Raw genomic sequence first — 13,509 nt, forward strand, 5'->3', positions numbered from 1 at the left:
ACACTGGCCCCAGGGAAGCTCAGACAAGTGCACACTAACCCAGAGGAGCTCAGACAAGTACACACTAACCCAGAGGAGCTCAGACAAGTGCACACTAACCCAGAGGAGCTCAGACAAGTGCACACTAACCCCAGAGGAGCTCAGACAAGTGCACACTAACCCCAGAGGAGCTCAGACAAGTGCACACTAACCCAGAGGAGCTCAGACAAGTGCACACTGGCCCCAGGGGAGCTCAGATAAGTGTACACTAGCCCAGAGGAGCCCTGACAAGTGCACACCAGCCCAGAGGAGCCCAGAGAAGTACACACTGGCCCAGAGTACATGCCTGTAGATAAAAACCTGATAGGAATGGGAGCTGGACTCTGGGCCCTGGTTTTTGACTGCTCTCCTAACTGGGCTGATTCACTGGTGGTGAATCATGATGTGCTGCTCAAGGGCGCGAGATTATCCTTCTCTGACAGCTTCTCCATGCCTTCCCAAGGCTCACCTGGGCCTGGCTCAGCGCCTGATAAATATTCAGTGTCCAACAGTACTTTGGGGTGTGTGGGTAAACAAATGAGCAAGTGAGGGCATGAAGAGATGAAGGAATTAAGTGCCCAGTGGCCATCAGACCCCACTCTCTTTTCATGGAGAGGAGAGGCCATGCCTTCTTTCCTTCTCTGAAGTGGCTGTTAGGCCTCTGAGACAGGAGGAGGCCAGGACCTCGGGCGATGTGGCCAAGGTGTTCACCAGCTGAGGACCGTGGCTGCCCTGGAGGAGAAACATCTGCCCAGACAATGGCTGGCTCCCAGCCCGCGGCCATACCCTTTCTGCAGATGGCATTAGCTTTGGGCAAAGCTTCTTCCTCTCCAGTTGTGGGCCTCCCACCCCATCTCCTTCCTTCCTCTTGGCAGCACGGAGCAGCACGTACCGTGTATCAATTATTAACACACACAATATTTGTTTCACAGAGGCTGCATGGATGTGTGTGGCTGATTTCCTCTGGCCCTTCCCAAAAGAACACAGAAAAACCAAAGGCATTTTGGGGGTTTTCAAACCAACATGAACATGGCCACCACTGTAGCCCATCCCATTATGATCCCAAAGTGGGTCTGCAGGTAGCACAGGCACTCATATCCAGACAGTCACCACTGCGGGAAGGCCTGGCCCTCCGCACGCCCCCAGATGGTTCCAGCTTCCTCCTCAGATGGGTGCCCCTCTGGTCCCATCCTCCTAGGCCACAGGCTGGCTTGTGTGTTCACCACATCTGGCCTTTATTTAAAACTCCACCTCCAAGTATTTCATAGCACAGAATATCTTTCCTTATTAAATTCTCCCCCACATATTTTTTTCATAAAACAGGCACCAAAAACTACAAACCTACCTGTGGCTCTCAAAGTATCTGTTTATAAACCTTTGGAAACCGTTTGCAATTCGTTAATCACATTTTCAAAGGAAGTTACAGATTACAGATACACTAACAAATGCCATATACGGTGCCTCGGCCCCGGTAACAAGATCCTCACGCAGGGAAGAGGGAGAGGGGCTGGTGGGCCTGGGGTTTGTCCCAGGCCCAGTCCCATGGGAGAGGGGAGAGCTGGCCTGGGAGATTTGAGAATTTGGTTCTTTTTCTGTCTCTCTCTGTCTGTGGCCACACACATATGTCCTCTCAAGGGGAAAATAGGTGCAGAGGATCAGCCTGTTTCAACATGTAATTTGTCTCGATTAGCATTAATGTAATCGAGGGGTTCCCTATAGGAACACCAAATCACATGTTCCTAAATAATCATTAAAGTACCAAAGTTTGTGAACAGTTCACTTAAAGCGTACTTTTAAAGTAGTTCATTTTAGAAGAAAAAAATAAAGAAACACTCTATACAAGTCGGAACCCTGTTGACTACCTATGCTTGAAATTCAAGCCAGCTTTTACAAATCTTTAAAAAGGGAAGGAGGGTCATGTGGAGAGAACGTATCAGTACATGAAACATCTGAAAGAATATGGATTTCAGGCACAGCTTGATTCAGGTGTGCATACCTGGTTTCAGGACTTGCTTCATATCTATTCTCTGCTTTCTCTGCCCCAACATCATTTCCAGGAAGTAGTGGCCGCTGTGGCCACGAGGAGCTCAAGTTCACATCCTCCCACCTTAGTGATGCTGGCGGATGGAGAGCCTCTTTCTCTGGGCAAATCCAGGAAAGCATCCCAGATAGAGTCTCAGTTGGGTTGGCCTCTGAACCAATCTCCATGTCCTGGAGGGATCTGGGTCTTCCTCCCATGCTCAGGTCACTTGCCTACCTCTGAACCAAGGAGGTCTTACCTCCACTAGAACTACATTTATTAAGAGTAGGGTCAAGGGGTTCCCTATAGGAAAAAATGAAAGATTACCATGTAAGGGGGAGAGGGTGATGGATGGTGACAATCTATAGCACAGGTGTCTTCCTAAAGAAGGTCCAATCTCTGGCCATTTAATATGTTTCTTAATGGGGGACATGACAAATTATGCTAGCGCTTACTCATCATTCCCAACCTGTTTCATGTATGCATCAGACCACTGGCTTTTCCTTTTCTCACCCATATTAATCAAAGGAACCTTTGAGAAACTAACTATGTATCAAAAAAAAAAAAAAAACCCAAAACACACAAAAAAACCAATTAATCTCACCTGGTTACATACTATATTCTAAAAGAGCTCACGCATTACTAAAGATCCACATGGAAAGTGGTTCAGATCTGTTACACGTGCCGGGTAAAGGACACATTGCAGAGGGCCATTCCTACAATGGGGTTCCGGAGGGAAGACCCCAGCCCTGTCTGTTTCTCAGTGAAATTCAATTACAGAGATTTGCTCGACTGTGGTGGCTCATTGATCTATATGCTGGGAAGTCTTACTTCCCCTGACCCTAATCTCTTCAAGTTTCATGAATGCCAGGAATATAATGTACTGCATTTCTTGAGTGCTTATTTAAACAATGAAGAAAAGCCATGTTAGGAATGGTCAGAAATCCAGGGTTCTCTGCAGTTCCACTTGTGCCAGGTGCCATCTAAAAGGACTTGGGTTCTTTAGCACAAGTACACATTTTTTTACCAGGAGTGTTTGAGTCCCAGCTTGGTATATAATACTTGGTGTGTAACATACACATCAGGCCCTAACCAGTTTGGCTCAGTGGATAGAGCATCAGCCTGCAGACTGCAGGGTCCCAGGTTCGATTCCGGTCAAGGGCATGTACCTTGGTTGTGGGCACATCCCCAGTAGGGGGTGTGCAGGAGGCAGCTAATCGATGTTTCTCTCTCATCGATGTTTCTAACTCTTTATCCCTCCCCCTTCCTCTCTGTAAAAAAATCAATAAAGTTATATTTTTAAAAAAGGCACACACCAGGTGAAGACATATGTGTGTGATTATCTGACATTATCCTCTTCAACAAATCTTTCGAACTGTCTATGGTTTGCAGAACAGTGACCTGCAAAATTATTGCATGGGTCCCCTTCATTTCATGGAGATGAAATATTAGCCAGTTGCATACAGTGAGCCTATGTCTTCACCAAGAAGGCCAGGGCTCTCAGGAATCATGCTAGATACATATTAAGGGTTTGTTTTGTGCCTGGAAATGTGTTCCCCACTTCACATGTAGCATCTATTTAATCCTCTCAACCTCCCTTGGCTGTGGAGGTGCTCTTATGTTTCCCATCGGCAACTGAGAAAAAGGGAGCTTGGAGCAGCTGGACACCTTGCTCAGTCACATGCCCGATAAGGGGCAGGACCACTGTGCTCCCCTCTTCTAACGAAGACAGGTGGATACTTTTTCTGAGGCTGAGGGGGCATATGGTGCTCTGGACCTTGGGATTTTTTTTAAGTTTCTTTAACAGTGGTTGAAATAACAGGAGGTTTAGCCATGACATTTTGGTCAGGGGCTGTGGTAAGTGGGGATGTCCTCCCCCATACTGGCTATATGATCTCATCTATCTTGTCAGTTGATGTGTTATTTAACGTGTTATAGCTGGTTTTCCTATATGCATGTTGGTCAAGGACTTGACCTTCCAGAGGCAGAAGGTGATAAACTGGCAGCAAGTCCTTGGGGAAGAATGTCCAATAAATGAAGGTTGAATAAATGAATAAAGGAGCATTTTGAAGTGACCAAAGGAAGTACTTCCACCAAAAAGACAGTTTAGATCTAGCATTAGGCTACCCAAGAAATTGTGACGGTTCCCCTTTAACAGTCGGAATCTGGGCTGCATGAACTTCTGGAGTGCCTGGTGGCTCTGTGATGGCTCTTACTAAAATGGGACTTGGACCATTAGCACAGGTAACAATGGTCCAAGAATGTCTGAATCCCCCATCACACCTCCTCACTGAGACTTGGGCGACAGCCCCTGCCCTCGTCCTGTTCCTCCCACTCAGCTGGCCTGGCTCTCCTGAGCAGAGAGCTGCCCTGCATACACGGACTTTCCATAACAGGATCCAACCGAGAGTCTGCTATCATTTACAGCGGCTTCTGAGGGAACCACTGCCCCTCCTCTTCATCTGGAGCGGGTCTGATGTCATAGCACTCACCGTGAATGCTGTTAATCGGAAACCTGTGGGCAAGGAGGGAAGGCCGGGAGCAGGGCTCCTCAGGGCCCTGCCCCTTGGAGGCGAGGTGGCCTTCCCGGAGGTTGGGGGTGGGCAGTCTCCAGAGATGTCTTGGGGTTCCAGAAATGCAATAAAAATGAAGAAGCCAAGAGGATTAGGGGACCACCTGACCCTGCTTGTCCCCACAGGGGCTCTCGGTCTGGTCTCTCTCCCTTAAACGTCACTGGGACCAGGTTGGACCTGTCTGGTTCCACCTGTGGACAGTGATTTTCTCCATCACGTCTTATGTGCCCTCAGCACCCATCTCCATAGTAGCCAATGTTCAAAATGGTAACTTGTGGTTTCAGAGTCTTAGAATCTTACCAATTAAATCCAAAGGTGGCCAATTTAGAGAGAAAAGCAAACAAGAACAGACTACATACATATGTTTCCCCCAGTCTGACGTTAGCCACATCTTACTGTACAGGGGTCGCTTCTCCTCAGCCTGCAGTAGAGGGCAGACTTTCCCACATTATAAGAGCCCACCAGCCAACATTGAAGACCAGAGACAGGAGTGTCCAGACCAGGAACATCCGGTTGACTAAAGGGTGGGCTTGCAGGTGACTAATGCCAGTGATTTAGGGGGGGAAATCCTGACACCACATGCCCAGTTATGAATGCACTCACCCACTTTTCCAGAGAAATGTCCGAATGGCCTTTAGATCTGGCAGCGATTCCCAACACCCACATCCAGCCCGAGGGAGGCAGTGTGCTGAGCTCAGGACTGCCGGGGCCACTGGGGTGGCAGGAAGAAGTTTTTGTGTGTCTGCACAACGTTACTAGGATGTTGAACCCACCTGTGGAGATCGGTGCTTTTGTAGCCTAACCAAGGGTATGGAGTACATTGAGATAGGCGGTAGACTGGAGAAGCATAAAACATAGAAGGATGCCACTAGGTGTTTGGTACCATATGTAAGATGCCCTTTCCTGTGTTTTAAACAGGTGGTTTTAGAGCTTTGTTGTGAAGGAAAGGCTCTCCCCCATCTCACATACAAGCCCTCTGAGGAGGGGACACTCTGATTTGCATCTGGTGATTTAGAGCCATGAGGTTCACTAGGTAAATTCATATCAAGCAAAGAGTGGACTTGCATATTCTCCCAGCTCAGGGCCAATGTTCATAAACGTCTGGCCTCAGCTTTCCTGCCTTTCAAACCTCTAGGCCTGGTACCCGGCTGGGCCTCTCATTGACGTCCCTCCATTCATGGTCCCCATCCTCAGAATGGGATTCGGGAAGATAAAGGTTGCCCAGCTGGTCATCTCATGGAAGTGTTTTCTCTTTCTGTCTCTTCCCCTTGCTAGTATGAAGAAGGGAAAAAGCGAAGGAAACCTAACTACAGTAGCGTGGACCTCTCCGAGGTCGAGTGGGAAGACAGAGACGATGTGGTAAGTGATTTGTTTTCAAGCCTGGTGAGGAGGGAGCTCCATTGTACCCACTTCTGTACCTGGAGGCTGCCCCAGGAGCCAGCAAGAGGCCTACCAGAGGGACACCTGGCCACCAGAGGGACGCGGAGACAATGGGCCCTTGTACTGAGTTTGGAGTTTATAACTCTCCCGCTGGTCAGACTGGTGCCGACAGGCCAGCCACCAGCCTGCTTTGCACAATCTGCAAAACCACCCCCTGGTGGGCTCTGGTCCCTTCTGCAGCTGATGAATCCATACGCCTCTTCAGTGTACTTGGTGGGACCATCCCTGTCAGGGAGCCTGGATGGGGGACTCTGCCCTGGGCAAAGTCAGGGTCAGAGTTCAACTGTCAGGATTTCATGTTTCTGCTCGGTGGGCCACCCCCTTTCCTAGGCAGGAACAGCCTTTCCTCCTTCACAGGCCATTACAAAAGCCACATGCCCATTTCCCACACCGATTCAGACGCTGGTACTGCATCCAGAACTTCCCTAGGCCCACAGCTTAGCCCCACCAGCCTTTGTGATACGTCCTCATTAAGTCAGACTTAGACATGGCTGCCTTCGTGTGAATGCAGGCAGGTGCTCCTTATTTAAATCATAAGTACCCAGGTGTTTCTGTCCACATTCTTGCCCTTCACCTTCTTCCCACTGTCTCCTATTGCCTCTCTGCTAAGGCCATGTTCTGCCCGCATCCTCCCCGGTTTATCGGGGTCCTCTCTTAAGTGTCACCATGGGGTTGGCATTGTTCCCATCCCTCACTCTGTCTTGCTCTCCAGAGGGCTGTTGGGGGAGCCATTGAAGTCCCCAGGCTGGGTTCTCATGCTTCCAGAAATGTGGCCGGCCTGGTAGTTCTCTCGCCGTAGCTTTCTTCTCCCGTCTTCACTCCCTGGACATCTCATCCAGCATAAACCGCTGATTTTCTTTCTTGCTTACAAAATGCCAAAACCATTTCTGTTTCATAATGTAACCTATTTTCTTCTACATTTGCACCAAGTCTTTGTAAACCCAGGTTCAGACAAAATGATGTTGCTGTTTGATAAGAAGCGACTTCCGCATCTGCACTCTTTAGCACACACGCAGGGGTAGAGTTTTACATTTTCTCATCCTTACACATTGTCATCAGGATTCATGTCAGGTTCTTTGGATTGTGCTGCACCTAATGTATATGTCTTCTCTTTTCAACCTGCGATCCCAATAATCAGACTAGCCCAGCCCTGAGGAGCACAGCCTGGGTTCAGATCTGCTGCTTGCTGGCTGCTGGCCCTGGGTCAGCAATGATCCTGTCTGCACCTCAATTTTGTTTCTTGTCCTTTAGTTTTGTCCCATTAAATGAGTCAAATGATAATAGTAACTACCTCATAGAGCTGTTTTGGATATTAAATGTGTTGATATGTTGAACGATATAAATGAAAGTGCCCATGTGTGGGCATGGGGAGCGCTATGCGTGGCAGCCACTGTTATTGTCATCATCATCGGTCCTCAGGAGACCTTCTCATCAGCCATTGTCCTGTGGACTTACAGTTGCTAAACTGTCTCAGGAATCTCTAAAGGGTGCCTCCCATTGTTTCCTTTCTCTTCCACCTTTACTTTATCTGTTGTTTATTGTGCCTTCACTGGACCTTCAGGTTTTCTCTCCCAGAAGGCATGAACTTGTCAACATGCTTCCCCATCCCTTCCTCATTCCCACTTAAATGAATGTGGAGGGTGGACTTAATGATGTTGGTTCTTACTCCAGAGCCCCATGTCCAGGACGCATCCCTCTGCTGGTCACTAGTCACTGCTCTGCTGACACTCACTTCTCCTGGGTCTGTGACTTGAGGACATTTATTACATGGCTCACTCTAGTCATCACCTGTGCCCCAGTTAGTTTTCAGTGAGGTGCTATCTCCTTTTACTAAGGATGGTTTGGAATATGCCCTTATTTCCTTGCCTCATCCTCCTTTCTCACGGGAGCTGCAGCGTGTCGGGTTCCCATCCCTGTGTGTGTCCTTCACCTTCATCCGACTCACAGCTCTTTGGGCATCCACCCGAAGAGTTCCTGCATCCCCAGCAAGTCCAATGCTCTTGCTCTGCACAGATGGGTCTTTGGGCGTCTCTTTGGTTTGAGTATCCTGTCTTGTCTTGTCACCTTGGGAGACAGTACATTTGAAATGTGAGTTTCTTCACTATCAACATGCTCAAGTGGAAAAGTCCAAGTCGCCATTTCTCTCCCAGGGAATTGCACTCCACTGATTGGAGAATTCTGGAATCTGCACCAAGCATCTTTGTGAAATCTACACAAATTCCCATATGCCCATGTGCCTACCATTGGTGTTTGCATGAAGTAGCAAAAGGCGGGCTTTAGGTTAAGACCTGGGAAAGACCAGCCAATCAGAAGCCATTTAGGAAGAAGCAGCGCAAGGCTGCCTGGCTGCAGAGAACTTCTTGGAAGAGGCAGCCTCCTTGTCTGGGCAACTAGGCTTTCGTTGAATGTAATGACCACGTTTATAACACAGATCCTATGTACTTCCAAAAAAGGTGTGAGGTCACATATACTATTTATTATTATTATTATTATTATTATTATTATTATTTATTGCTCACATGTACTATTTAAACAAATGCAAAATAAGACTGGATAAAATTTTAAGATCAGAAATCATTTACAGGAGAATGAGTGAGACTTCTGGCTCCAGGGTGAGCCAGGCACCATGTCAACAATACGATGAGTAGGACAGCTCTGGTGGGCACAGTGAGCCAGGAAGTGAGCCTGACACATACAGAGCTCAGACTGAATCCCGGTGCTGATCACCTCTTAGAAGGAAGCGGTACCTTTAAATCCCCAGAGATGCTGAAGGAATTGAGGGTGATTTTTATCTTATTCTGATTATCTTTTAGTCGTTCCCAGACTTTCCACCATGAGCAGGATTATTTCTATAAACAGAAGAAAGCTGATATCAGTAGGAACTCCCACACACTGAATTCTCCCTACAGGCGGTGCTGTGCTAAGTGCTGTGTGTGGAACAACTTGTTTATTCCCCATGACAATCCTGAGACATTGATGTGATTGCTGTCCTCGTTTTACAGCTAAAGAAACTGAGGCAAAGAGTTGCTGTAATGGCCCAAGAGCACTGAGTGTGGATTCCATGCCAGGCATCTGGCCCCAGTGCTCTTGACCACGTTGGTATGACTTAGAACATTGGTTCTCAACCTTTCTAATGCCTCGACCCTTTAATATAGTTCCTCATGTTGTGGTGACCCCCAACCATAACATTATTTTCGTTGCTACTTCATAACTGTAATTTTGCTACTGTGATGAATCGTAATGTAAATATCTGTGTTTTCCGATGGTCTTAGGCGACCCTGCTAGCGGTTCTCAACCTGTGGGTCACTAGCAGGGTCAACCTAAGACCATCGGAAAACACAGATATTTACATTATGATTCATCACAGTAGCAAAATTACAGTTATGAAGTAGCAACGAAAATAATGTTATGGTTGGGGGTCACCACAACATGAGGAACTATATTAAAGGGTTGCGGCATTAGAAAGGTTGAGAACCACTGACTTAGAAGGAGCCCCTGAATCCAAGAGTCCATGAAGACACCCTGTATCAGTGCCTTATATGTGTCATCCTCCCCTAAGGGGTACAGAAAAGATGGGGTGTGCCTGGCACATAGCTGCTGAACAAATGCTGCGGTGGTGGTGTGAGTACGGCCCCATCTGGTTCTGCCTTGAGTCCAGCTGAAACCCCTTGTGTTGCAGTGTAAGCCCTACCCCCCTCCCACCCCTGCAACTCACTTCTTCTTACTTGGGATGATGCTGATGGAAAGATTTCTCTGAGTCCTTTCTTTCCAAAGCCCTAGCGACCTCTTCTCCTGCAACGTATTTCTGAGACCTTTGGCTGTTTAGTTTGTTCTTTACACCCATTCCTGTACCTCTTTAGCTCATGGTTGAGCCTTGGGCCCCAAAACCAGCACAGCATGCCTGAGAGCCCAGGCTGAAGCAGGGAGAGAGAGAGGATTTTGTTGTACACGTGCTCTATGCCCAAGTCTGTTTTCACCTTCCGGTTGAAGGCTGGCTCAGGAATAACAGACCTGTTTACCCACTGTCCTCCCTTCCCCTTGAAGCTGTTGCCTTGGCCAGGGTCACACCCATTGGGGCCAGAAGCGTATGCCGCCTGTGCACCCGCAAAGGTGAGGCTCCTGTTCTGATGCAGATGATGAACCTCCGATTAGGAGAATGAGTTCTCTTTCTAGAATTATACACAAAACCTAAGGTGATCAGGGACTCTCTGGGGAAGCTTCCTTAATGAGCTCTGACACGAGTGGAACTGGAAGTGTGGCCACCAGTCATCGTTAGTCAATGGGTGCTTTGAGTGGTCAGCAAAGTTGCCTCAGCTTTGGGGTGCAGGTGAAAGAGATAGACCCTCTGGGGCTCTGGATAAGGCAGGGCCAGGGAAGGGGGTGGTTCCAGATTCTTGTTTTCAGCCTGCAGAGGTTTGTCCTGTATCTTATGGACCACGCTGAGGTGAGAGCTGCTCTAATGCCCACTGCATGGGCTCACTAGCAAATGCTGGCTCTCGGATAGGGAAACATAAAGGTATGTCATTGACGTTTTAATTTGCCTTTCTTTGACTGTATGTCAAGTTGAACATCTGCACATGTGACTTTTTAAAATATATTTTTACTGATTTCAGAGAGGAAGGGAAAGGAAGAGAGAGATAGAACATCAATGGTGAGAGAGAATCATTGGTAGGCTGCCTCCCACTGAGGATTGAGCCTGCAACCCGAGCATGTCCCCTGACCAGGAATCGAACCATGATCTCCGGGTTCAGAGGTTGATGCTTAACCATTGAGCAATGCTGGCGGGGCTGCACAGATGACTTTTTGATGGCTACATAACACTGACACGAGCACACCCCAACTCCTTTGGAGGCTTCCCTCACCAGGCCATCTTCATTGCTCCAGTTGCTCCTGCTGTAATCCAGGTGGGGGTGGGTCCAGGGAAATCAGACACTCGGGCAGCACCGCTGACCACGCCCTTCCTGCTGGGTGGGGGCTGATAGCATTGTCACTCCCCTCCTCTTTCACCTCCTCTCTGGGTACCACCTCGGAACCCAGACCCTGGGGCTGGTGGTACCCCTGACTTACCATAGCACTCGGGCGAGCAGTCCCCTTCTCCAGCCTCACTCCCCTAGGCTGGAAAAGTGACATTGCTGTGCTCCAGCCCCACAGGGCTGTACAGTCCCTGTTCAGCCTATTGAAAAAGCACCAACCTCCTCCGTCCTCTGGCAGTGAACACGGAAAACCAGCTTCCCGCCAGCCCCAGGCCGCAGGGCCTCAGCCTGTGGGAGAGCCTGCTGGGACATCAGACCTCAGACTACAGCGTGGTCAATGTGTAAAACATTTCCTTTGATTAAAAAAAAAAAATGGCCAGAAATAGCAGTAAATTATTTTTCTATTAATACTACACAACTTTTCTATTAATGCTTTAAATTTGTCCAAATGCTTTCTCTCCTGATTTGAAAAGCAGAAGTAACAGTGTGGGTTCAGGGGGCAGAGAGCCTGTGTGGCCGTGGGTGAGTGTCGTAACGCCGTGCCTCAGTTTCCCCACCTGGAAAGCAGGGATAATAATGATCCCTTAAGAGATGATTCTGAGACTCTTAAAACCTGTGCCCGGCATATAGTAAGAGCTCAGCGTCTGTCATATTACCCAAGCCTTCTAAGCCTGCTACACGGTTTAGACAGCACCTGGCGGGACCCCGCGGGTCTGGAAGTCCTCACTCATGACACTTCCGGCGGGATGAATTAAGTCAGGAAACTGAGCCACAGCGAGGTCACGGGACAGTGGTGTGTGTCTTGGTAAAGCCTGGCACATGAGCCGTGATGTCCTGTGTTACTTCTCTTTCCCGTGGCTGGCTCTTTTCAGACGCTGCCAACCCGGAGGTGGCTACAAACAGCAGTTCTCAACCTGAGGAATGAGGGGGTGGTCACCAAATTCAGTCGGTTGTTCCTGAGCAGCAGGGAACGGCAATGGGGGATCTGTAAGACCCGGAGACACCAGGCTGCATCAGAGAAGCTGTAGTTCTCACGTGGCTCACCACCAAGAAAGGCTGAAAAACACTCGTTTACAGCACAGGCATCGGTGCCAGGCACACTAGAGTTTGAATCCTGATTCATGATGCGATTCAGAGGGGTCTGACGGTAAAGAAAGTGAGGGGGGTGATAAGGAAGATGCTGCTGCTGCTGGTGGTGTCGATGGAGGGCAGCCAGCGTTGACTGAGTGCCAAGGGGGTACCAAGCGCTCTCGTCAATATTAGCTCCTCTAATCTTCCCTAAACCTCTGTGAGATGGGTGCTATCATTAAATCCATTTTGCAGAAAGGAAACTGAGGCACAGAGGGGATAATTGATGGGTCTAGGATCACAAAGCCGGTTCCAGGGTCCATCCCTTCACTACAGTGCTATCCTGCCCCACAGGGCAGTGTTCAGTAAGTGTAACCTACTTTCATTTGTATTGAAGAAAAGGGGAAGACCAGACTAATCGTCTAAGCATTTGCCTCCAGAAAGGGTCCATGACCCTAACCCAGGATCCTCCCAGGCCCCTGCCCACTGCTCTGTGCTACAGGGAGGTGGGGTGGGGAGGCACGGAGGGTGGGGAGGCTTACCTAATCTCTGTCTTGCCTGGGGAATGTGAGAGGGGAAGGTCCCAAATGACTTTAGGCAGGCACCAGAAAGAGGAAAAATGAAAACCATGTTAAAGATAAATGGAGCCGTTCTTAAAAGTTAGAAAGTAGACTTAATTAGGACCAGCTCTCCCCATCCAAAACCACAAAAGTTAAAATGGGAAAATATTTCCAGAAATGCCCATTATGTGTTGTTCAAAAATATCTAGAGTAAAATATATATTTATATATGTTTTATTTTATGCATGCCTCCAGATAAAAATTATGCTTTTACCCTGTCTCACAGAGGATGGGAATGCGAACCCAGTTCTAGACACCCCGAATCAAATTGAGGTTGCCTGCAAGCGTGGCAGTTTTCTATCACCTAGATCTCATTCAAGCTCCTCAACGAAGAAAAGAGGGGCAAGGATGCAAAAAGCAAAACAGAAAGAAAACCCAGCACAGGGCTGAGAAGGAGCCTTTCCTGACAGGCTGTGGCACGTCAGCATCTGCTCCTGTTCCATTAAATGGCCTTCCCTGTCGTCTCCCATTGGTGCCCATGACGGCACATCTTTCATCACTGTGTCTGCTGTCCTTCTCTGAACTCACGGAAGGGCCACACGTAATTAGGAGAGGTCAGCCAGGGGTGGGGGAGGGAGCCAGGCTCCCTGCTCCGAAGGGACCTCCAGAAATCAGATAGAAGGTCGCCCTGTTCCCTGCCTGTCAGTGTCAGCGAAGCCATTAATTGGCCCTGATTTCTCCGAGAGCATTTGGTGATGATTCATGCTATGAAAAGCTAATCCCTGGCTTCCAAGTGGTTGGCCTCGTGTGTGTGTGTGTGTGTGTGTGTGTGTGTGTGTGTGTGTGTGTGTTTGAAA

At 48.5% G+C, this 13,509-nt stretch overlaps 1 protein-coding gene across 1 annotated transcript in view; it reads left to right on the forward strand.

Annotated features, from left to right (window-relative positions):
• The window catches only part of CACNA2D3 (calcium voltage-gated channel auxiliary subunit alpha2delta 3), a gene marked incomplete at both ends in the record, with an annotated part of 817,125 nt that overhangs the window by 617,944 nt on the left and 185,672 nt on the right, over nucleotides 1-13,509 (forward strand). Inside the window, one exon of the mRNA XM_079795466.1 lies at nucleotides 5,887-5,970. Coding sequence (XP_079651592.1) covers nucleotides 5,887-5,970 — 84 coding nt within the window. The remainder of the gene's footprint in view (nucleotides 1-5,886; nucleotides 5,971-13,509) is intronic.

This window comes from Cnephaeus nilssonii, assembly GCF_951640355.1.
Source record: "Cnephaeus nilssonii genome assembly, chromosome: 17".
NCBI classification, from domain to species: domain Eukaryota; kingdom Metazoa; phylum Chordata; class Mammalia; order Chiroptera; family Vespertilionidae; genus Cnephaeus; species Cnephaeus nilssonii.